This window comes from Gobius niger (assembly GCF_951799975.1).
Source record: "Gobius niger genome assembly, chromosome: 19".
NCBI classification, from domain to species: domain Eukaryota; kingdom Metazoa; phylum Chordata; class Actinopteri; order Gobiiformes; family Gobiidae; genus Gobius; species Gobius niger.
This window is the reverse complement of record NC_136870.1, coordinates 2,934,722-2,960,538: the sequence shown is the minus strand read 5'-3', so window position 1 is coordinate 2,960,538 and position 25,817 is coordinate 2,934,722. Positions and strand designations below refer to the sequence as shown.

The following is a 25,817-nucleotide window of genomic DNA, read 5'->3' as shown; positions in this document are numbered from 1 at the left end:
TGCGTGCGCATGCGTGCGTGTGTGTGTAGGTGTGTGTATGCGTGGATGTGTGCGCGCGTGTGTGTGTGCGTGTGTGCGTGTGTGTCCAGTCTCAACAGAAACCATTTCAGCTTCCAAATTTCCTCCACTGCACTTTTTTTTTCTTTCTAATAGTTAATTCTTTATTGTGTTGACTTCACTCTTCTTTGCACAAACAAAGAGATTTTAATGCATAAAGTTGTCATAATTCTTCATAGTTGTAATTCACTTCATTCAGGCATGAGTTTACTTTGAATGTTACTTTGAATGTTACTTTGAATGTTACTTTCTTCCTGGATTTTATTTTGACGACTGACAGGCTTTGGCATGGGTGAAGTGGCTCACATGGAGTTGTTGTGTGTCTGTTTTGTGTGTGGTGTGGAGCCCTCACAAGGCCATACATTTGTATGTAAAACAGACTGATCCAAAGGTTCAGCTAAAGCACTTGTGAGCCTACAAAAGTGATCTGATGGAGTTTTGATTTCTTGCGGCCGCCGTACCGTAACTGTTTAGGATTCAGTGTGAGCTTGGAGAAATATGTATAAACCAGAAGAGTCGTTCCAAGCCCTTGTCCATCTCTCCAGACTTTGTGGCCATTAGGGAGTCTGTTTATGCAGGCTTCATCCGTGCACACTGCACACACACACTGCTTGTGACAGTCAACCTTCACAATACAGGGCTGAAAGATGATTTTCATTAAATCATCAGTAAATGATTTTTCACATTTTTTTCAATTTATGTTGCCCAATGTTCGCCCATTTTTTTCTTTTACACAATTGTCCTTATTTATGCCATAATCTCACAATTTCCTCCCATATTCCCCAAATGATTCCCCCTGTTTCACACATGCCTTGACACTGGAGATGAACCTGATATTGTAAGTTTGCAGATCTTCCATACATTATTGTTCTGTGTTTACGGTTCTACATGTCAGATATTTTAGTAAAGGTATCGAAAGCCACGTATGGAGACAGATGCAGATGCCCTCAGCTTATTGGGTTTGTGGTGCTAATGCAGCAGACGCTTTAGTGAATGAGGCCCAGGCTGCTGCTCATCATGACCTCATAGTCAGAGGTGTTGAATCATAGATTGGAATGGTCCTGGTCTAGACGGCTTCTCCAGTGTTGCTCCACATGCCTGTCTATATAATGTGGGTGTGGTCCTGTGTTTTAGCCAATACTGCAGTTCAGGGAGGATTATTATGAGTGTGTTTAAGAGTTAGTGACTGACTGAAGATACATCGCAGTCGTTTTTGGCTAGATCCATGAGACTTGACTTGTAGGTATACGGTATGTAGTTACACTGGTGATGTGTAGCAACCGAGCTGCGATTTTTCTAATGTGGTTTGAAATAGGTGTGAAAGAAGCCATTTTTGTGAAGAAAGAATCCCCTTCACCATGTAGAGATAAAATATGCCGTTGCTGATCTCACAGTGGACTAATTCACTTGTTACATAGTCAGGAAAATGTGCAGTCAAGTGATAGTAAATACAGGTATCTAATGTACAATGAATTTTTGTTTTATGTAAAAAAAAAAAAAAAAAAAAAAGGGAATATTTGTGTATATTTGACCTTTCAGTGACCCAGCGACTGCTTGGGTGGTTAGCATAGCATTACTTGCCCTCCTGGTGAGCTGTGGGACGCTCCAGGATCAAATGTTTTTTTAGGTTTTCACTGCTGACTGAACCTGAAATAAAACTGATCCTGAAGCACCGGAATGGAACCGGCTCAAATATAGTATTTTTCCCCAATTTTTCCCTTTTTATTCTTCAAAATGTTTTCCCCGTTTTTTATACTTACATTTTCCCTATTTTCCCCAGAATGTATTTCCTATTTTTGCATTCCTATTTTTGCTCCAATTTTTTCTTGTTTTTTCCCTCAGTTGTGTTATTTTCCTAATTTCTCCCTTTTTCCCTCATTTTTGACCCAATTTATTCCCAACTGTTGCCTATTGTTTTATTTTATTTCTCCTAATTACCCTATTTTTTCCCCAAATGATTCCCCATTTTTCACACATTTCTTGACATTGGAGATAAACCTGTCAGATTTTTTAATCACGCCTCACATTCAAAATGTACATCTTAAAAATCCCTTCTGTAACTCCCTCCGGTCCGGGATTCATTTTAAATGCCTCTATTGTCTAGAACTTGTTCAAACGCTAGGCAGCGTCTGACTGGTTTTCACCCGGGTTTAGCCTCTCTTCACTGGCACTCTTTGTGTTTTGGAATTTCTTTTCAGATTTTACTGATCACTTTTAAAGCTCATTTACAGTGGGAAGAAAATGTATGTGAACACTTGGGGATTTCTCACATCAATTCCTGTTGTTGCAGAACAACAGGAAACAGAGGCCTGTATTTTCTGATCTGGTAAGATGGCCCACATTACCCGTAAATAAAAACTTGGGGACTCCGGCCACAACTGTCCCATGTTCTTTAGCAGGTCATAGTTGCAGAAGAGGAGATTTAGTTTGTCACAAAGCTACTGACTGTAGACAGTTTATCAGGACCTCTTATGTAGTCGGCCTACAGTTCAAAAATGGAATGAATGTTTAACTGAATAAACAGTTAGTAAACACAAGTGCATCTTCTTGAACATGAATTATTTTCATCACCAATTATCATAGTAGAACGTTCTCAAGCAGTTTGTGGAAACAGGAGATGAGCCCCTGGTCTGATTTGAGAAACTCGTTCTTAAAGACTTACTTTTAGTCATTATTTGGGTAGCACACATATTCTGAATGGCTTCGGCAGAATTCAAGCGAGACATTTTAATCTAGATTAATCTAGATTTAAAAAAATAATCTATGCCCACCTCTAAAAAAAACTTTACATTACGGGCCGGTAAGTCCTTGGTACTTACAGAGGTACTTCTAGATACTTATTGTGGTACTTACAGTGATAAATTGGTAATTCTAGGTATTTATTGTGGTACTTACAGTGGTACTTATGGTGGTACTTGCAGTGTTACTTAAAATGGTACTTACAGTGGTAATTCTAGGTACTTATTGTGGTACTTACAGTGGTAAATACTAGTAATAATAGTGGTACTTCTAGGTACTTATTGTGGTACTTAAAGGATACTATAGTGAGAAGGCATGTACTTCTAGATACAGTAGTAACTCTTAGTAATGAAGGTTGTACTTCTTGTTTTCTCTAATGCTGTTTTATGTTGTTTTATAGTCACACAGTCCTAGAAATGACTTCTGTTTGTAGAAGTACCACATTTACTACCTATGAATTGCTGCTGTAGTATCCTTGAATACCAATAAGTACCATAGATGTATCACTGTAACTGCTAGAAACTATCACTTAATGTACCAAAGTAAATAGAAGTTTGACATTCATTACTAAGAGTTCCCACTGTATCTCTTAGTAATGAGAGATACAGTGGTAACTCTGTGTCTCCCTAACCCTAATCCTAACCCCTAACCTTAATTACTAGTAATTACCACTTTTAGTACCACAATAAGAACATAGAATTACCACTATAAATGCTAGTACTTTCCACTTTAAGTACCACAATAAGTACCTAGAATTACCACTGTAAGTACCACTTTAAGTATCACAATAAGTACAAAGAAGTACCACTGTAATTACCACTGTAAGTACCCCAATAAGTACCACTGTCATTACTAGTAATTACCACTGTAAGTACCACGGATTTACCGGCCCGTAATGTAAAGTGTTACCGAAAAATGTGCTGCAAAAATGTGTTCTTGGGCCGAAATCAAACCCTCGATCTTTCCTGAGCACATCCCAGATGGGGCTTCTCTCGGCCAGTGTTTGGAGATTCTCTGCTGCACAGGCCTGGACCCTGGGCTGTCTGTGTTTACGGCTGGGCTCCTCTGTGTGTTCAGCTGGAATGTGTTTGCTGTGACTGTGGCCTGTTCAAAGGAGTGTTCTGCAATTCCAATCACACACAATAGTCCTGTAAAATGATAAAAGTACATCATTCCCAGATCCAACAGTACTCCTCACTTGCGCTGGGTTACATTATATAAAAATACAGAAAATACAGATACCTATAATTATATACCTGATGCTAAAATATATGTCACATTGAACCATATAACGCTTTCACATTTTTTCACTTTTTTTTTCCATCCGCCCCAATTTCCCTCCATTTTCTCAAGTTTTGATGACCAACAGCCTCAAAGTCAAACCTGCCAGGCCCAAATGTGTTGTGAGGGTCTGTCTGTGGATGTTGTAGGACTGTCATGGCTGACACGTCTCTGCAACATCACGTGGCGGTCAGGGACAGTGTCTCTGGATTAGCAGACCGGGGTGGGGGTCCCTCTCTTTAAGAAGGGGGATCCGAGGGTGTGCTCCAATTACAGAGGGATCACACTCCTCAGCCGACCCGGTAAGGTTTACTCCAGGATGCTGGGGAGGAGGATCCAGCTGACAGTCGAACCTTGGATTCAGGAGGAACAGTGCGGTTTTCGTCCCAGTCGCGGCACACTGGACCAGCTCTATACCCTTCATCGGGTGCTCGAGGGTTCACCCAACTAGTCCACATGTGTTTTGTGGATTTGGAGAAAGAGTATGGGGTCACGTATACTGGCGGCCGAAGTGAGTTTCCTTCGCAGGGTGGCTGGGCGCACCCTTCGAGATAGGGTGAGGAGCTCAAATACCCAGGAGGAGCTTGGAGTAGAGTAGCTGCTCCTTCTGGTCAAAAGGAGCCAGCTGAGGTGGCTCTGGCATGTTTTGGATGCCTCCTGGACGCCTCCCACGGGAAGGGTTCTGGGCATGTCCTATTGGGAGAAGGCCCCGCAGATTACCCAGGACACGCTGGAGGGACTATGTCTCTTAGTTGGCCTGGTGTCGTCTCGGGTTCCCCGAAAACATCTGGAGGAGGTGTGTGTGGTTCAGGAAGTCTGGGCATCGCGCTCAGCTGATATACGCAGGTGAATTGCGCTGTTTTCCTACTGGTGGAGATTGGACAACGGCGCCGCCTGCAGTCCAACTTCTTTAGTGCAGTGTCCCAAAAACAAAACACATAAAAAAAACATTTCACACAAGACAACGAAATGAAATTGTTGGTGCGACTTACACTACGAGAACTCCTGGTTATTCATACCAGAGTGATTCAATGATTAGATCATATTTTGCTATTAATCTAAATGACTTCCCTGTATGGCTCAATGTTGGAGTTGTTACCCACATGATGTGTGGGTTACCAACCTCACATTACCTGGAAGATGGTTGATTCTACACATTGAAACTAAACTAAATCAATATTTCTATGAACAGGATAGAAACGTGGAACACTGTGTTCCAAATGTTCCTCCAGAGGTTATGATATTATTGTGGCGTAGGAGGCGAGGCTGTGACTATGAAGTGAACCAGGCGTTAAACAGTTGACTGAATCATCTCAGACAAAGACCAATTTAAAGATTCCATTTAGAGATAAATCTTGTTCATTATACTTCAATCTATACCAGATAATGTGATCTACTTTTTAACAGGGCGCTGCACTTTACTCTGGGAAAGTCCTGAAACCAGATCCAGAGAGTTGGCCCAAACCTATTGTTTCTCTCCGACCTGACCGCTCTTTTATCACTCAATAACGCTCCACAGACTTTTTTACAAATCGCCGAGTCATACCTGAGTCCTTTTCCATCTGCAGCTATGACCCCTGTCCCTTTAACGTTAGCGTTCAGAACAGGTGTTTCCTCAGAGGTCAGCAGAGGTCATTCTGTTTACGCAACCTCTCTCCCTCTGGTCGGAAGCTGCTCCCAAATCAGCTGCTGAGGACGCTGTCAGAGTTTGGCGTTATGAGTTTGTTCTACTCAACATGTTTGGACTACATAGTTTGAAAAGTGCATGGACTTTATTTATATAGGACTGGACGAGAATGACAGATAAATGATAAAATGATTTAAAATCATAATAGCTCACCCTTGTATTGCACTTTGTAGGCCATTCAATCACACCCATTGTATTCATAATTGTTTAAATGTGTCACAGTGTGCCAGAAATGGATCCCCTATCAGATGAAAAGCATGTATCTTTTAGTTCAATTTTGTTTGTTTTTCCAATTGGATATGTTTCATTACATCATGCAATAAATTAATAAAGGTTGGAGTTTTTTTTATCATTATTCCAATTCAATAGGATCAGTTTTCTAGCTAGCACTGAGACACAGTTTTCTGCTTGTTAACTAGATTAGCAGTTACTGGAGGTACTCCAAAAGTGCAAGCACAGGGTCAGGGTGTAACTGTGTTCCACAAACATCAGCTTGAACATTTTGGTCCAGTAAGCTGTGAGCTAGTGTCTTCATCTCTTTATGGAGTAACATTTACATTGGAAATGTGACTCCACTTTGACATATTTCTTAAATCGATGAAATCCGTTCCTCGTGAATAAGTGCAGTGTTGTGTTCAGCCTCGTGTCCTGCGGTGACGCTCCTTCAGTCGGCTCGGAGTGGACAATGGCTGCTTGTTTTGCAGACAGGGACTGTTGGGCTGTTCTGACAGTCTTCTGGATCCATACGGCTAAAAATAAGTGTTCCTGTGACGCCAGCGAGGAGACTTCCAAGATCTCTCCCCAAACAGTGGAGCGGAGACGGCATATGGCAGTCTGTGAAACTCACAAATAGAAGATCAGTGACGATCACCGTAATGTGGTCTACTCTGCTGTATCTGAAGCAAGAAGGTCCAATGTTCAATGGACTTTGACTTTATTGTCCGTGAGGTGAAATTCTTGTTCATACAGACATGAACATTTGCCAATAGGACAGACAGAACAATGATGTGATGACCAAGGAGACCACATCAGCTATTGGCCGTTAGAACTGAAAGTAATTCCTTCCTGTTTTGTTAGTTTTTTTTGCATTGGAAAGAGCTCAGTCAGAGCAAATGAAGCTGAAGCAAATGAAAATGAGCCTCCCACAACTTCCTTTGCCTCAGGGGGTGGAGAAACATTGCTGTTAAAATCGGTTTGTACATCTACTTTCTATATTTTATGTTGCAGACTTTTGCTTATAATTTTGGAACCATAAGAGATAGAGGGCCAGATCTTGAGACTGGCGCAGTCCGTGCACAACTCTAAACGCAACGTGGTGCACGCGCGATCTTGCATGTGCCGCAGGTTTTGCGCTCAAGGCTGCGCCACTAGGTAGAGGGCGTTATTTAAGAAAAAGAGGCCGACTGAGGCGTGGTTCATTACAAGCAGCACTCGCGCTGCTCTTCTATGGCAACCTTCACATTATGTTCCTCTACATCGCGCTGACTTGGCTTCTTCCTTAGAATCGACGTCAAATTGAAAACAAAAGCAAAATTGCCTTGAAAAGTCTGTTTGAGTGTAGGTTGCGCACGGGTTTACTTTGATACAGTAGATCAACGCGCACACCCCTAACACCAAAACAACAACAGTTTTCCATAAATAAACCACACATGCCTTCAAGTGCCACAACACTACGTCTGATCTGAGTTTTAAGGTGACATTTCCATCGTGTGTCAGTCTTTACCTCCTGATGATGCTCCTTGTGTAGCCACAGCTCAGTCCAAAAGGAAGAAGCACATTTTACAGGGGGGCATAGCGACTTTTTCAACTGTAGCGCAAATGTTCCAATACGCTACAGATTTCTTGCAATTACTACATGACTCTGCAACTCCTCCGCAGCCAATATGACAGTTTCTGATCAATTAAATCCTGTACATTTTGTAACTTCACGCATTTGAACGGTGTCCAACGCGAGGCTGCTTCTCTGTCCTCGCCCGCTCATCTTGGATCTGCAGTGAGTGGCTGCCGCAGCGGAGGGACACTTTTATTTCTTTAATCTTTATTAAACATTGCGCGCTGCATCATGCATGTTACCTGTACAAGAGAACCCCCCCCCCCCCTCGCAAACCACCACCTTCCGCAGGTCTGGAGAAAGCATGGGGAGGGGGCGGCACCACAACATCGCAATGCGAGTCTGTCCCCCCTCCTGTCCTGCCCACTTTTTGCGCCAGGTATGACACTGAAGATTGCAAGGAGCGCCACCCGTCTGCGCACTCGTCCTCTCTACAGCCTGCGCTATGAACCACAAGATCTGGCCCATAGACTTAAGGTTTTCTTGTTTTTGAATCTGCTGATTTTGGTCTTTCAAACAAGCTCCCTCCTAAACATGAATATCCTGAATAAATCAGCCCTATGCATCTCATACAGCGCCCCCTGCAGTCACAGTTCAACACTGACACGTTTAAAAGCATCATACACGACATTACAAGACTTTTTTTTTTTAATTGGCCAAAAATATCATTGGCATGTCGGCATTGGTCTTAGAAAAACCCATATTGTTGACCTATTAGATATATTTCTATGATTGAAACCTTTAGCATAATAATGCATATGTGGCTATAGGCTATTTCAGAGATTTAACTAAAATTACATGAAATTAAATTTCTTAATGTATCGGCCTACTGTATGTCAGCTATCGGCCAACCCCTTCATATGGGTATCGAACCCAAAAATCCATATTGGTCGGGCCGTGCATGGTGTGATATAATTTGCTGTGCCTCAATGGGAAAATGCCTTAGGCACACAGTACACCCGCACAAGACAATAATAATCAAAATGGCAGTCAGTAAAATAGTGAAATGCTCATACACATTCTTATTCAATAACCGTATGCAACGTGAACCAATGAGGAAGGATCTCCATCTCTGCGTTTATCTCATGGGTCTGAGCCTCTATGACCAGAGACTTTAAGGCCTAGCCCTGATGGTTTTCTTTGGTCACATCTCCAAACCAGACCTGAATGCTGTAACGTAGCATGCTCTAAAATGGTGTATAGACTGACATAAGTGCAGCTGAGCACATCTACACCAGCTGACCCTCTGCCCACCACCAACCACTCGCCCAGGCTGTTAGAGAAATAACAATGGTGTTCGAGAGGATAGATGAAAAACAGGCAGCAGTCTGTGGATGTCTTATACAGTAGAAGTTTATTTACCATCGGTGCGGGACCCGGAGACATGAACTCGAGACATTGCGCTAGTCCTTCCATTCAAGTCTGTCTATGCTTCCATAGAAAAGGGATAAATACCCTCTCAGAGCGTCAGACTGATACGCAAGAGTCTGAGCACCACAGTCAAGGCTATGACAGAGAATAGCGATTTAATGTTACCCTCTAACACAGGCTACCATGTTCTTCCTCACAGTGTTCCATCCAGGCACTAACCAGACTCATGCCTAGAATGTTTTTGGGTTGAAGGAGGAAAGGGGGAAACTCACAGACACTTCTGTCTAATGTGTTGGTCTGTTCAGTGAATGGAAAAGGGACAACTTTAAAACCTTGTTAAACACAGGTGCAACACATTTATGGCTCTGGTTTCTTTCTGACCTCGCGCTTTATTGTGAGGCCTTCTCCATAAGAATGCCCCTCCTGTACCTCCAGCCCGGTCAGATGGAACACTTTGCTTGGAATAGGAAGTGGAGACATATAAGTTCGAAAAATATGTAGGCTGGAAAGTACCAACTGGATCATGACTAAACCAAATGCGAACCAGGTCCAAAGCAAAATCTGATCAGGTTTAAGTCCCCACACCTGCAGCAGGTGGAGGCTTCACAAGACGTGAGAAGGAGCAACAAAACCAAGACTTAAAGAGGACTGAAAAGTTCTAGTAATGCTAAATCAAACACAGAAAGGGGACATATTGTAAATGTTAATGAGCATTCAATGTCAGTCTCTGGAGGGTCCTACACCTTGATGTTCGGGAGACTCCAGAGGCACCAGCAGCTTCAAATAGCTATTGGTCTGATGTATTTGTCTGGCAGAAACCGTCCTCATTGTGCCTTTATCTGCACAAACCCGCGTGTGCTCTGAATCTCCTGACAACTAATTATCCCAGGTGTCTGAGACTGATGTCAGTGATTCAAAGTGCCCCGAGACACAACATTGAACTGAATTTGAAGTCGAAGTTGAAAAATTGTTAGAAAAACACTACGCTGGAGGGCAAAAGGCTCACCTCCTTAATCCTCCACAATCAACACAGCCCACTCAAAACCTCGTTTTTAAGACAGCCACCGGCAAAACAGTCGCCTCACAGAACACCTAACATCTTTGTGCCGAGGATCACGAGCTACTGCACTAATCGGAGTCAGACTGCTGCAAGCGAAAAGCCCATTTCATCCGTGCTATACACTACAGACACAACGTCATTAAAAAAAAAAGCTTAAGCTTAAACTATAGCCTAAAGTTACTCTTAATACTTAAGTCAACATTTTCGCCTAAACCAGTTTAACAATTACATTTAGGCTATTAATTTATTATCATTATCAGCACTTAAAGGGGCTGGAAGCAAGTTCGCCATTTTATACTCACTACTGCCACCTCTGGCCATATATGTAACTGCACCTTCTATGTTAAGCTCGTGCATGACGGCAATTCGGGCCGAAGTGATACATTTTTGAGTGACCGTACAGGATTTTAGAGGCAGTTGTGGTGAACAGGTCTGAGCTCATTCTACACATTAGGACATGGCTGGAACATGTAGGTGGAGGAAAATACTTAATTTTAACATTTTTAAACTCCTTATAGTCCCTTTAAATATCATTAAAATCACCAAAGTTCACCAAAAGAAGATGAAAGCATCCCCACAATTGGGACAAAATGACCTGTTGTACATTTAGAAAGTGCTCGGTTCAAAAGTCTGATGTGACTGGACCGTGCTCTCTTGAACCGCATGAGGAACATCTACTGCGAGGCTTTAGCAGACACCACGAGGCACTTGATGGTAGTAGCTTTTTTGTGTCTGTGCATGTGGAGCAGGTTTGTATTTTCTTACCTCTAATAACATGAAGTGAGTCATGGCACGGTCGCTGATTTAGTCTCCTGATCACAGCTGTTGCTTTCTACATGTTAAATCTGATCTTACATCAGTGAAATGTTCCTCTCCTTCCTTCGTTTGTTGGTGTCGCCTACAGGGGCGTGTGTGTTCACTACATTGATTATATTATATTTTGCCATATTTAGCACAATCTTTTGACCAAAGTTTTTAGCTAATTTATAATGGAGTACGAAGGCCTGCGCTTTCCTTTTGCCCTCCAGTCGGCGCCACGGCTCAGCATCACGTGCCCGTGACGTCACTCGTCAACATGCGTATACTTTTATTGGAAACAACAATGAAACTGAAATGCTGTTTTTGCAGTTTATCAAAAGTTTAGGACTACAGGCTTTTAAAAGTCCAAATCTGTGCAAACATGTGGATTCAGTGTCATTTTCTGTCAGATAGTCGCACTGTCATGACGTCCTGGTGACAAAGGCAGAAAAAACGTTCTGGTTTTGAACGTGGTCAGATTGTTGCTGCATAAGCAGAGCCTCTCACAGCGCTATTGCTGCTGAGGTGGGACGAAGTAACACAGTCATTTTGAATTTCTTTATGAAACCCTCAGGGTTGCATTTGACCAAAAAGTCAAGTGCCAAAAAGTGAAGTGCCAACCCCCCCTAAAAATGTTACCAGCACTGAGCCAGAGCATCCGATTGGCTGGAGGATCCTCGACCCAAATGAAGCAGCTGTAGCGACTGCAGCCCAATAACCAGTGGTTTCCACAGACGAGGGCCTCAGTCTGAGGGATGCTCTCTGTAGCATTTGAACACGCCCCTGCTCCACCTGAAGCTCCGTTGTTCCACTGAAGGAAAAAGCCCCAGATCATTATGGCGCCCCCTCTCTGTGGTGCACAGAGAACATCTCAGGTGGACCTGCTTGTTATGCCAGCAACAATGGAAACCATCAGGACCATCAAGGTCACAGTTATCTCATTAGAGAATAAATAAACACCGTGTTTGGTCTCTTACAAAGTCCAAAGTATGAAAAACCACAATTGGTACATTTCCTGTATATCAAACAGAATGAGTTGGAACTGAATAGTGGCCTTGTCGTGCCTGTAATCCTCCAGCCTGGAGCTGTGTGGAGTGAAGTTAGCTGAAGTTTTCCCTAATGAGACGGTGGTGTGTTCGGGGTGTGAGGGAATTCAATGTACTCGAGGCTGGGATGTGTTTAAGAAACCCGAATTCCAGAGCGCAGTACGGTGGATGACTGGCAGACGCATTCCTCGGTGTTTTGAATGCGTCATGGTCTGTTTGACTTATGGACTGTGACAGGCTGAGGAGAGCACAGCTTTGTTATCAAACGGAGACGCTATCGTTAAAACTGGGGGAAAGGAGAAGCGTTCTTGACCGTATTGTGCTTTAAACATTATCTCAGGCCAATGAGATTACATACGTGTCTCCATGAGGTCTTACTCTTACTATGTTGTAGAGCAATGCAAACCTGCTCTGGATTAGTTTAGCACTTCATGGTTGGGTCTTCTCTCAAATGTTAAGGCTCTCTGTTCAAAACTATGAACTGAAAAGATGTCCTTTTTTACATTTTAAACCAGTAGTTGTCAAACCATATAGAATACTAAACCTTTCAAATTTGTCAAGATCAAGTCACAATCTAAAAGGACCGAAATAGACAGAAAAAACAATTGGCCTCATTCATGAACATTTTAAACATCTAAAACTTCTTAAAATCAATACTTACAAAGACAGTGTCAGAAAACTGTGCCAGATTCATGACTGGTTCTTAAGTAGGAAAGCACTTTGCACCATCGTGGTCTGAGGTTGGTGAACGCTGACTTCGAAGCAAAGGCATGTGAGAACCTTTTTGCATGTGTCTCTTTCAACATATTAAAGGAATAGGACACCGTTTTTACATACTAAAATATGTTCTTACCTCACTTTAGTCGAGTTAATATATCCCCGTCTGGTCTTTGTCCGTGCGCTCTGTCACGCAAACGGAGCACATACGCAGCCTCTCCCACATGTCACATAGCTCCGAAAAAGCTCACGATAGAAGCTACCAAGCTCTTCCACGTGTTCCCTATTTAAATAAAGTTACGTGAAGTGTTTTCATGCGAAGTATATTTACACAGAAATGTAGCATGTCGATTTTATAAGCAAATAAAAAGGGGGACTATATTGTGAGGCGTAATGATACGAGGAGTAAAACGTCTGCACAGTAACTCCTAAAGGTTATTGACGGAAGTGAGCGGGGGAAGTCTTTAGGAGTTACTACGCGGACGCTTTGCTCCTCGTATCATTACGCCTCACAATATAGTCCCCCTTTTTATTTGCTTATAAAATCGACATGCTACATTTCTGTGTAAATATACTTCGCATGAAAACACTTCACGTAACTTTATTTAAATAGGGAACACGTGGAAGAGCTTGGTAGCTTCTATCGTGAGCTTTTTTGGAGCTATGTGACATGTGGGAGAGGCTGTGTATGTGCTCCGTTTGCCTGGCAGAGCGCACGGACAAAGACCATACGGGGATATATTAACACGTCTAAAGTGAGGTAAGAACATATCTTAGTATGTAAAAACGGTGGCCTGTTCCTTTAAGGACAAAAAGTGCTGTGTGCGAATAGCTGTAAAAATGCAAAACTTATCACAAAGAAACCCCAAAAGAAAAAAAAAGGTCAGCCATAGGCACTCAAAGACCCACAGGAATGTTTGGGCATGTAACTTTGCTCTCATTACAAAATGAGAGCAATTATACGGCTTTAAACGGCTTATCATAGCCGTATAATAAATATAACCAGTACATCACAAAAGCCTTTCTCGCAGGTCAGTCCCTTAAATAGATGTGGGGGAGGCAGCGGGACGTTCCGCCTGTGTAGCTCAACGAGGAGAGCACACGACTCTTTACCAGACGGCTGTAAGATCGAGGCCAACGCTTGTCTTAATCAGATAACGTCTGATTGTGCTTTTTATAAGCAGAGGCTTAAAGTTTTAGCAGTAATACATTAGTACTTTGCTTTCTATTAATTACAATGCATTTCTGAATAAAAGAGCATCGGTCATTTATTATAATTATATTTACATGTTTTCTGGAATTAAGTAGCCTACTGCAAGATTTTATTTGTACAAATAGACACACTATGACTCAGAATGTTGAGTTCCATCTGGAGCATGAGAGAACTGGGGATTATTTTGTTCCTCCTGGCTGGTTATTAACCAAGAGGAGAAATTAAGGATAAGTTCCATGTTATTAGAAATATTTTATGGTGCAGACTTACCAAAGTTTTAAGTTTTGGAATCGACTCATTTTTCTCTTTCCAACAAGTAAACAATCATCGACTGTACCTCGTCCTCTCAGGCGACCCAATAGCAGCGTTCTGACATTCAGATTTCACAGTGACAGAGAGAAAGTCCTATGACCCACACTACTGCATAAACATGATGAAAATATCAACTGTCAGGAAAACAAACATGTATACAGTAGTGTCTTTTAATGGGATGTTTGCAAAGCAATAAAACAGAAATAAACCAGGCGAGACACATGGTTCCAAAATACCCTTGGACTCATAAGTGTGTGATTTATTGTCTATGGCTGCCAGAGGAGATACACGGGAGACAGACGGTTGAATCAGTGATCGTTCCTATGACTAGCATCATGGTAGTGAAGCTTCCTTCTCCTCAGCGTGCAGCAGTGTCTACGGGGTGAACCCCCGTGCCGCCTTTACTGCAGGCTGATTGGCACCTTCTCAACATTAGCCATTAGCAGTCTGACTCTGTGCATTATTGAACAGAGCATATGCCTGACAAGCTGCTCTCTCTCTCTCTCCACTGTGTTCCCATTCTTTCACTCGGTTGGTATCATGCCGATTTGGGAAATGTTGCAGAAAACTGAAAGTTTGACAAATATTCTGACTGCATCACAAAGCTCTCAGAAAAAAGTGTGACGGAATCAAACTAAAACAGAGATGGGTAAGGAAGGGAAAGTTTGTTTGGTAAGTTTGTGAAGTTTATTTGGTAAAGCTGTTCAAACAGCTTTACCGAGAAAAAGTGCATAAACTCCTCTGTAGCACAAAGGCAAAGAGAATCATCCAACCATTTTCTTTCACTTTATCATTGTAGTAATAGTAATAATAGTAATAATAATAATACATTTTCTGGCCAGGTTTTTCTGACCATTAGTCTGGCTCCACATCATGGAGATGGGTCCCTGAGCACCAGCCCATGCAGAGAGCACACTGCTGGGGATAAAGTATATCTTAACCTTAACCTTAACCTTCACCTTCACCTTCACCTTCACCTTCACCTTCACCTTCACCTTCACCTTCACCTTCACCTTCACCTTAAATAAGTGTGTTTGGAGCTGAGGTTTAAAAAGGGGCAGCGGTAATTTGACGGAGCTCAGTGGGGAGGGAATTCCAGAGATTTGGGGCTGAACGGCTAAAAGCTTGAGCCCTCATGGTGGGGGGGCTGTACCCAGCCCTTGTATTGAGCGCCTCTATCACGGCCATGTAACTGAATCTGTTGTTTCTGCTGCTCCATCGATTGCTCTCCGTCTGCGCTCACATCGTCACTAATAGAACAGAGGACTTCGCCAACAGGCCTCCCACGAGCAGTACCTACGCACATTCACCAATGTATTGGCTGACAATGAAATATAAAGAAAAGCTAAAGTCTAAAGTATGAGCTTTGATAATGTAACATAAGAATGGTCTGTATTTGTGTAATAATGTCCAGTTTGGTGTAGTAAGCTGTTATTACATAGTTACCAATGATGTGATGGGAATTATGAATCAGTTCATTTAAAACTGCTAAAAGACTGCCGCGTTTTTGTCATCTTCTCCCAAATGTTTTCATTACTAATGTTAACAATTGGCTTCATTCTGATGTTGAAATGAATGTCATGTCATCAAACTTTGTGCCACATTGAACATTGTGTCAAGATGGTGCAAAAACACTTTTATTGGTGGTTTCTGGTAGGACTGGGCAATATATCGATATTTAAGATATATTGATATATTTTTAAATGAGATATGGAATTAGGCCATAGCGCATTTATAGGGATATTTCAAATTCAGAAAAGCTCTTTATATATAAATGCTGCCCTCAGCTATTTTCTTCTATTAAATGTGCACCTTACAGAGCTTTATTATACAGTTTTTATGTTTACATTTTATAGTGAATTTTCAATAAAACTACTCGTATTTGGCTTTGACTTTGACTTAACATTTCATTTCACAGCTCTCACTTTGTGGAAAAAATATCGGGATATATATATCATATATCGATATTCAACCTAAATTTATTGGGATATGACTTTTGGTCCATATCGCCCAGCCCTAGTTTCTGGTCATGTGCTGTATGTGTTTGTTCAGTTGCAGAAACATAAATGTGTCCATTCGCAGTAATGTAACCCTGTCTGACATGTGACTATAGTGTCTTTCACAAACCATGAAGAGCAGGCACATTAACACAAAAAGCAAAAACAGCGTTTACGTTAAAACAAATTAACATAACATTTTGTGTTTTCTTCACATTGGCTGTTTCTCAATTGATCCGTCCTCCGTTTGGCCACTTCGTTGACGTCCTCGGTGGTGGCTCCTCCAAAACGGAGCAGAGTGTCCTCTCACCGCCGCATTGGAAATGGAACGGCCTTCGGAGCGAGCGGCTGCGTCATGTCACGTGTCAAATCATATAATCAAATGTGAATCAATGCTTACAAAAATAACTGTTTTATAAATAACAGAGGCCAGGAAACTGTTTATATATTGGTTTTGGTTGGATGACTTACTATTTGAACATTTTGGCCTGAATAAAATAACATTTCTAATGTAAACAACCATAGGCCTATTTTCTCAATAAGGCCTATTTATATAAGCCTCTTTTTTACATCTTTACTTGCTTACAACACTTCTACCAATGATTTTATTATTACAATAATTTGTTTACACAAATGTGGAACAAAACTTTTTTTTAAAGTGAGTTCAAAATAATAAAGTTTTGCGAGAAAATAAAAAATAAACTATGTTGCAATGCATCATGGGTAATTTCAGCTCTCCGAGGCAGCGGAGGATCCACAGGTGTACCCTTCGTAAATGAGCCAAACGGAGGAGTCGAGCTGCGAGGGGCGAGTGGTCCGGGTGAAATGGAACACCACTTGGCGGCGCTGTGATGACGTGAATTACAACCGAAGTGGTCGAGACGCTGAGCATTGAAAAATCATCATAAGCCAAGAAAGGGCGAAATGTGCAGAAAACACTCCAATTTCTGTTTATTTGTTTTAAAAAAATTTACGGAGAATGTTTGGGAACACCAAGAAGCCTGTCGAATGTAGTGTGTGAGTGAGTAGTTGGTGGTGGTCGCTGATAGCTCCGACTGGTTGCCTTGCTTACCATCACCAAGTATGGAGTGACTGAATAATGCACGAAATTGTAAATCAGGAAGAGCGCTTTATAAGACTAATGCATTATTATTATTACTAGCTGAGACCCGGCCTTCGGCCGGCCCTCGCTAGTCTCCACATTTGATATTCAGAGATTATGAGTTATTACAAAGAAATGTCCAGTATAGTCCCTATAACCCGTCACTCGGTATAGCTGTAGACCTGCAGTAAGTAGACCAGTGGTTCCCAAGCCATTCCTAAAACTATGGCCACTACAAATGTGTAAAATAATGAATGTTAAAAATAAGTTCAAACAAACTGCAATTGGAGTGTTTGATGCACGTGTACTCCTTTCGTATATACTACAACGACAATATGTTCGATAAACTCAGGGAATCGAATTCAAGAGACAGTGGAACATGTAGGCCTATGGATAAAAATTAGGGGTTCAGCTGTTACGGTTCGGTTGACGGTGCAGGACACGTGGTTTGGTGCATCACGTGTATGTGCAATCAAAAAAAGAAGAAGTTGTTTTTTATTAGACAGTATTTATATCCTTAGAATACAATTGGCAATGCTGTCAAAGCCGCTTTATAGAATGTAAAGAAAAAATAGAAAAGAAATGGTACAGCAGCAAAGGTAAAAAATACATACATTTAAAAAAAAAAGCTACAGTGCAGGCCATGCGCTCGTTAAGTGGTAGTTTCAGTTTCGCTTTCCGCACACGGAGGCTGAAGCACTCGGAGCAGCGCGTGTCATTTGAAGCTCGTGTTTCTGCGTGTACTTTTTTTCGGAGACAAAACTTTGGAGACGGAATATGGCCAGGATTGGATCTTACGCATGTGTCTGCACCTCGGACATTCAGCACTGGATCTATAATGAACCACAGCCTCGGTCACTGCAGGAGAAACTTAAACAAAGACGCGCAGATGTGTTTTGGAGGATGTCACTGTACCTGTGCGGAGCGTCTACAGCTCCAGTTTAGCGGTGAGTGATGATGACACATCGGCCTGTTTGGATGCGCGCGCGCACACATACACACACACACGCGAACACATGGCCCTGTTTAGATGCGCGCACACGCACGGCAGTCAGATCTCGTGCACTCGCGTTGTTGTGACGGCGGGTTGTCATCGGACAGCAGCACCGCGGTCCATATGGACCCGTGGCCAATGCCCGCGGCGGGTGGGACGGTCACGTGGTGGCCTCTGGCCAATGGCCGCGAGCGGTCTCCCATCCCAGTCCTAACCAGGCCCTTCCCTGCTTAGCTTCAAAGTCGGTATTGGAAATAAACATGGCGGCGCCCAGGCGGCGGCCATTGAGATAGCGTTTTCTATTATAGATTGATTGACTGCGGAATTCTTCCATGCTTTTCTGCACTATTTTCTGCACTTTCTGCACTTTGTGCATGTTCAGCTTCTGCAACTTGTGGGTTTTGAGAAAAAATTGGCCTTCTGCAGATTTCCAGTTTTTTTATACGAGAGTTTGAAATTTTTGCATTGGTGTGTATGGGGGAATCCAGCCAATGGGGAGACTCCAGGACTTTCAGCCATTTTTGCAGCTTCTGCCAATCAAGCACTGAGGCCATTTCAACAGTTTGACCAGTTTATGGAATTTAAAAGTTTATGCAATATTAATAATTTATGCAAAGTAACCACTTTATGGGATTTAACCAGTTTATGCATTTTAAAGCGTTTTAAGCAATTTACATAATTTATGCGAATTATCCCATTCATGCATTTTACCACTTGCCACTATGCAGTTTATGCAACATGACATTTTATGCATTTTACCAGTTTATGCAAATTTGATTATGCAATTTGAAGAGTTTATGCAATTTCTGCATTCGCTTCCCGCATTTCCGCAGTCAATCGCAATGGCGCAGCCATTGCATTTTTATTATTATTATTATTATTATTATTATTATTATTATTATTATTATTATTATTATTATTATTATTATTATTTGAATCTATTTGGAAGACTACATCTTTTGACCTGTCTCCATCATGAGCTCGGGGGCCTCAGGAAAAGAAGGTTGGGAACCACTGAGCTAAAGCATATGAAACATAAGAATACGCAGTTCCTCTGGTCATATAAACCAGCCCTGGGCACACCGCTGGAACCACCCAGAGGCCTGTGTTTACTGTAGTGAGGAGCTCATGTGCTGATCTGACATGTCACTGTTCTCCCACAGAAAGCTGCCTCTCTGAGCCCGCTGCCTGAGGAGGAGCTGAAGGAGCCCATGCCCCCTCACTGGAGGTGCTACATGTCTCCACAGGGACGCAAGTACTACGTCAACACAGCCAACAACGGTGAGGTCCAGGGAGCTTCGATTCCCTCTGCTGTCTCACCATGAGGGAGGATGGAAGAGAAAGTACAGACGCATGGATGGCTTAAACAGGGCCGCTGCAAACCGTTTTGGTGCCCTAGGATTAAAATGTCTATGCATAACATTTCTTATAATTTGATCGTGTGATCCACTCTGTGATCCACTCTGTGATCCACTCTGTGATCCACTCTGCGATCCACGCTGTGATCCACACTGTAATCCACACTGTGATCAACACTCTGATCCACACTGTGATCCACACTGTGATCCACTCTGTGATCCACACTTTGATCCACTCTGTGATCCACTCTTTGATCCACTCTGTGATCCACTCTGTGATCCACGCTGTGATCCACGCTGTGATCCACTCTGTGATCCACGCTGTGATCCACTCTGTGATCCACACTTTGATCCACTCTGTGATCCACTCTTTGATCCACTCTGTGATCCACTCTGTGATCCACTCTGTGATCCACACTGTGATCCACTCTGTGATCCACTCTGTGATCCACTCTGTGATCCACTCTGTGATCCACACTGTGATCCACTCTGTGATCCACACTGTGATCCACTCTGTGATCCATGCTGTGATTCACATTGTAATCCACTCTGTGATCCACTCTGTGATCCACTCTGTGGTCCACACTCTGTGATCCACTCTGTGATCCACACTGTGATCCACACTGTGATCCACGCTGTGATCCACTCTGTGATCCACTCTGTGATCCACTCCGTGGATTCATTCAAACAGGGGACTGACTTTATTGTAAACTGGAGACAATAGGAAACTTTGAAGTAAAAGATTGTGTAACATTTCAGTCAGAACTGCAGCTGGATTCGTTTTAGACGTGTGTAGTGTTTTTGACGAATGTGTGCTGTAAAAGGAAAAGTTCTATTTTTCAAGGCTGTAGATTTTAATCTTATTTCATGCTTTGTAATGACTTTAAAGGCCTTAATTCTGTGGAAACCTTGTAAGACGCTTCACAGGTAAGGGTAGAGAATTTTGGAACACTTAATTTGCCAGTCTCCTGTGACGTCTCTTATGTTGCATCTTTGAGTTTTGTGAAAAGTCCCTGTTTCTGAGCTGCTTGTCCTGAGCTCCTCAGACACGGGGGAGTTTCAGTTTCAGCATGAAATGAGATGCTTTGTTTTCTAATAGAAGCTTGCGGTGGCAGCGTCGCACATTGATTTTACAAGTTCAAGGAGAGGTCTGAGATAACTGATCCCACATGCTTTAAATAGCTTTGTTTTGAAACATTGTCCAGCAGGAAAGTATTTAAAGGAACATTCACCCCATTCAACGCTCTCTGGGTTAGAACGGAGCCTGCTGGTGACAGGAAGGGCCTCTGCCATAAAGACATGAACTCATGGAGTATTTACATCTCTGGAACTGCCTTTACAGTGAAGCATCTATCTGTTAGCGTCATGTTGACAGGCTATTTGGATCAAACGGGTTTGCCCACTGTTTTCAGATAGGGTCTAAAGTGCTCGAATGTTAATGAAAACAGATTCATTCTTGGTTGTTTAGATAGTATGAAAAGTTCTCAACATTGCTGTAATCATTTATAGGGCCCATATAAAGCTGAACATTTTCAATACAGTCAAAGCAGAACGAGTCCTAACCAGCAAACGGCAGATTGATATTAAGCCGGGTGAACACTGTGCGATTTTGTCCGTCTGTGACAAACACTCGTCATGAGGAAAGTCTTAGATCACACGCCGCACCGCCGCCAGACACAAGCAACGGGCCAGGCATTAACGGGTCCTGCATTATTCCTCACGCTTATCCGAGGAAATAAACAGCGCGAGCATGTGGCACTTGTCTCAGCTAAACATGCGCCGTCTGGAATCTGAATGTCGCTACAGTAAACTTTGGTCATAGGTAATTCTCTCTTTTATTTGGGCTATTGCACAGTGGAGGCGAGTTTACAATTGCCGTGTTTTGTAATGAGACATCTGAAAATCTCATAAGACAAAAAAAATGAATCATGCAATGTACACCGGCCATTACAGAGCTAATACCACGATTGATATCAGTCTGAAAGGCTCTGCTTTAAATGGTTTGGGAAGAAGACGGACTTTTATTGCAATATAAGTTACTGATTGGATCAAGCACTCCTCATTTTAGCCACAAACTACAGCTGAACATCAAAGCACTAGGCTTTGGTGCTTTAAGTGCTTTAACTTTAGGCAAAAATCAAACTTGGATTTAAAGTCTAATTAATATTTAAATTGCCACAAAATACTTTAAAATATATGACTGTGCTCTGTGTGGCTGCGGAAAATAACCTCTAAATGCTGTAACTTTTGTGTGAACGCCTTAAAGCACCGAAAGCCCCAAGATTTCTGTCATTATTCAGCTCTAACATCGTGGTTCTGGAGGCTCCTGTCTGCGCCGGAGCTTCAGTCATTGTTTCAAACGTTTTCCTGTCCTTAATAAAATGAATCTTCACCTTTTCACTCACTGTAGAAAACCTTTAATGCTGAAAAGCATGTGGCTAATTACCATATGTAAACATAGATGCACCGCTTTTACACAATTAATCCTGATCTTTCAACACTTTCACTCAAATAAATAATAACTATAAAGTCACAGCGAATCACTGAGAGTCATTGGCCTCAAGTCCAAGTTAAGTCTCAAGTCACAAACAGCAAGTCCCAAGTCAAGTCTTTTTGGAGCTTTGGTCAAGAAAGTCTCAAGTCCTGAAAATTGCGACTGGAGTCTGACTGGAGTCTGACTCCCACCTCCACTCAACTGAGGACTGACATGTACAGTGAAACTTGTGCTTGTGTCCTCGTCTGCAGCTGACCCGTGACCCGTGGGCAGCTGCAGTGTCTGTATAAACCAGGCCCTGAGGGACCCTTTAGACTCCTTTTCCAGATACTTTTCTTCCCCAAACTGAAATATTCCTGCATGTGCTAATGCCAGTCCCAAACATTTCATCAGAAATGATTAACATACAAAAGGCTCCTGTAAAATGAGCTCAGTATTACACTTCTGACTTCATTTTGAAAATGTTATATTTCTATTTTTAGACGTTAAGTGAAAGGAGACTTCTATGGCTAAAATAGCCCTAAAATATTTAAAAAATATTTAGAAAATTACAAAAAGAATACATGTGTGAGTAGAACACAGACCAGGAGGTGAACCCTCTCACTACTGGAATACAGAGTAGACAGTGTAAGGGCCTGGAAGCGATTATAGCTCACTTAAGAATTGTTTCAACGTTTGAAAAGGGTTACTGCTCAAATGGGCTAAAATACTGGGATATAGAAGAACGCGGATAATCTGACTTAAATGTTCTGAATTGTGAAGGAAGGGGGAGGGGAGATACTGGGAGTTAGGGACATACAGTATTAAAAGAAGTGGTTCCCTGTGACCCTAAGATCCCCAAGAGTCACATGTATATTTGTTCATCATTTATTGATTGATTTGATTGGGGACAGGGCACTTTAAAGGAACCACGCCTGATTTTTTTTAGTTATGGAATGTGATTAGTTTTGTCCTCCTTTAGCATATTGCAAACTCAGACATTTGTGGGGAAAACACTGTGCATCTAATGATAAAGTATTTGTATCAATTTCATCAACTGGAAGGTGAGAAAGTGATTGTGACCCTGAAAAGTGACCCTGCGAATCAGGAATAGGGTCTTTAATGAACCATGAAAACAAGTCAAATGGAAGAGCTCAGTGAATGATCACGTGTCAACAGATATTTTCTGTCCTCCATACATGACTGTAGAGTACACTGTAGTTTTCTCCTCATCATCGAAGTTTCTCAGCAGTTCCTCTTTATCTGAAGATTCATCCTGAAAAAAACACATTCTCGTCATGCTGTCTGTGCCAAAGTTCACTGTCCTGCTGTGTTTGTTTTCCTCTGTCGCCGTGGTAACCGAGGGGGCTGCACATGTGGAGTTTTCTTTCCTCTTTCGGGCTCTGCGGTTTGTTTTTTAAGAAATAACCATAGAACGTGCAGGTCTATTTTAGGAGCAAGAATTGAGCGCTGAGAGAAAGTGGGTGTGTCGGGGTTCCTCAAAAACCTCAGCTGTGCACACGTGAAGATGACGGGGGCTGGTGCCGTTAAACAAAGTGTAGATACTCTTGAAAAAATGTGTGTTTCAAAAGCAGGAACTGAAAAAAACATCTTCCATCTTTAGATCCAAGTGTTGATGCTGTTGGTCCAGGGACAGCATTAAAGGAAGTGACCTTGTTGTTTCAGCTCAAATAAATCTATATTTTTTTCTTCATGTTTGCCCATTTTTTTCTTTTTCAAATTTGTTTTTTATTTATTATTTTTGTTTTTTCTTGTGTTACTAATATTTTACCTATTTCCCCTCATTTTCACTATTATTTTCCTTTTTTTTCACGATTTTTTGCCACATTATCATTAGGTAAGAAAAAAGAACAGGTGTCCAGAGTAAGTTAGAAAGAGCTCCTTCTTCACAACTTTCGGTGCAAACATGACATCTGTTCAGACGCTCAGGGGGACACTTTTTTTCCCCCTTTTTATTCTTTATATCTTTCCTACAACTATTGACGGTACAACAGAAATAATGGAAAAGCAATTAAAATCAGGCCGTAAGACATTACATTACAGACGTCGAGCACTTCCGTTCAGCTCTGACGACACAACAGAACAACTCAGTGGTTTTCCAGGAGAGGGCGGAGCAGGGAGCAGGATTCAGGAGGATTGCTGAGAACCACTGAAGCCAAAAAAGACTCTGGGGGTGTTTTTGATAAGGAAATTGCATAACAACATGGTTAAAAGCTCCAAAAAGTGATGAGAATGATATAGGACCTTTAACAAAAGAGGGTCTTCACTTGATCTCAACAGGCCATCTGAACATCACTAGCCACACTTTTGAAGACAAAGAGGTTAAAATACTAGAGAAAAGAGACGGTTCGAAAGGGTAGTGAAGGAAACTATCCTTGCGAGACAACAGCCCCCCAGTCTCAGTAGAGGAAGGGGACCCCCGCTCTATAACGGCTTATTGAGATCAGGTTAAGGCTAATGTGACTCCGCAGAAGAGCAGAAGAAAGACTAGCTGAGTAATACTGTAAATAACTTGAGTGTTGGCAGTTTTAGTTCCTCCTCCTGGGAGGAGCCTAAGTCTTATTTAGACCGCTCCAGGAGGGTGAAAGTGTCTTTTCTGATCTAAAGAGCTAAGAAGAAGCTTCTGTGACGAGAAGCGAAATGTCCTCAACTTTACCTGCACCCAGTCTAGTCGATGGTTTCACCTTTTCTGTCTTCATGTTCTCGCTGTGTCTGCACTCTGGTTTCCCATGCCACTAAAAACATGTACAATAGGATCCCCCTCAGAGACTCTTGATCTCAGTGGGACTTTCCAGGCGAAAGTGAAAGCACATGATGGTTATTAATATTTGGGACATCCCGATGGTTAACGTGTTTAAGTTGATGTAATATTGATTAGAGTGGAGTGATGTGGGAGCACTCAGGCCATTTCCCCATAATGACCTGCTGCTGTCTCCTGTGTGCTCAGATTGATTTGTTTACAAGTCCTCCTCCGCCTGAGAGGACGGTCAACAGCATGGGACAAAGAGAACGAGCTCGGCAGAGACTTTATACAGTGTTATCTGCAGACCACAGACCCAACTCAGCAGATCCACCACAGTCCTTTCCAAACACATAACAGCAGAATGAATATGCTCCTCCTGCCTGTAGGCATGCTACTGATATTAATGAAAATGTAGGGATGTAAGCTTTCTCACAGTTCAGTTCATCACGGTGCAATTGCGATGTAAATAATCCGATGGTCTTGAAATAAAATAGCCCAAATGTTGTTTATTAGGCACTGATTTCTCATTTTCCAAGCTGCTTTATAATAAAATGTGCCCCCGGGCTCACAATGCAAAACAAAATGGAAAACAAAATTGCAACGTTTTAAGTAAAAAAACAACAACGGCTCATTAAGTGTTATGTTTTTGGTTTAGTTTTAGACTTCTGCTAAAACCCGCACAGAGCAGTGGCTCGTGTTTGTTCCTGCTTGTATGTTTTTGGAAACAAAGCTTCTGAGACGGATTCTGACCAGGATCACATTTGTCTGGTCGTCTGCAGGAGAAACCTCTACAAAGACACGGAGCAGATGTATGTGTTTGTGGAGGAGGTAACTCTGCAGGTCTGGAGGGTCTGCAGCTTAGCGGTTAGTGATGATGACACCCATGCACTCTGTTTGGGTGCACACACACACCCATGACCTGTGCCATGGAGTTTAAACATGATGAAATATAGACTAAAACTTGCATTGTCACTTTAGTACTTCCTTGCCTTGTTATTTTTGTTTAATACTTTAGGC

The 25,817-nt window shown here is 42.1% G+C and overlaps 1 protein-coding gene across 2 annotated transcripts in view; it reads left to right on the top strand.

The window, feature by feature from the left end:
* Positions 1-25,817, top strand: part of gas7b (growth arrest-specific 7b) — a 74,118-nt gene that overhangs the window by 14,963 nt on the left and 33,338 nt on the right. For both annotated transcript variants that reach the window (XM_079577977.1, XM_079577978.1), the window contains exon 2: positions 19,369-19,486. In XM_079577977.1, coding sequence (XP_079434103.1) covers positions 19,369-19,486 — 118 coding nt within the window. The remainder of the gene's footprint in view (positions 1-19,368; positions 19,487-25,817) is intronic.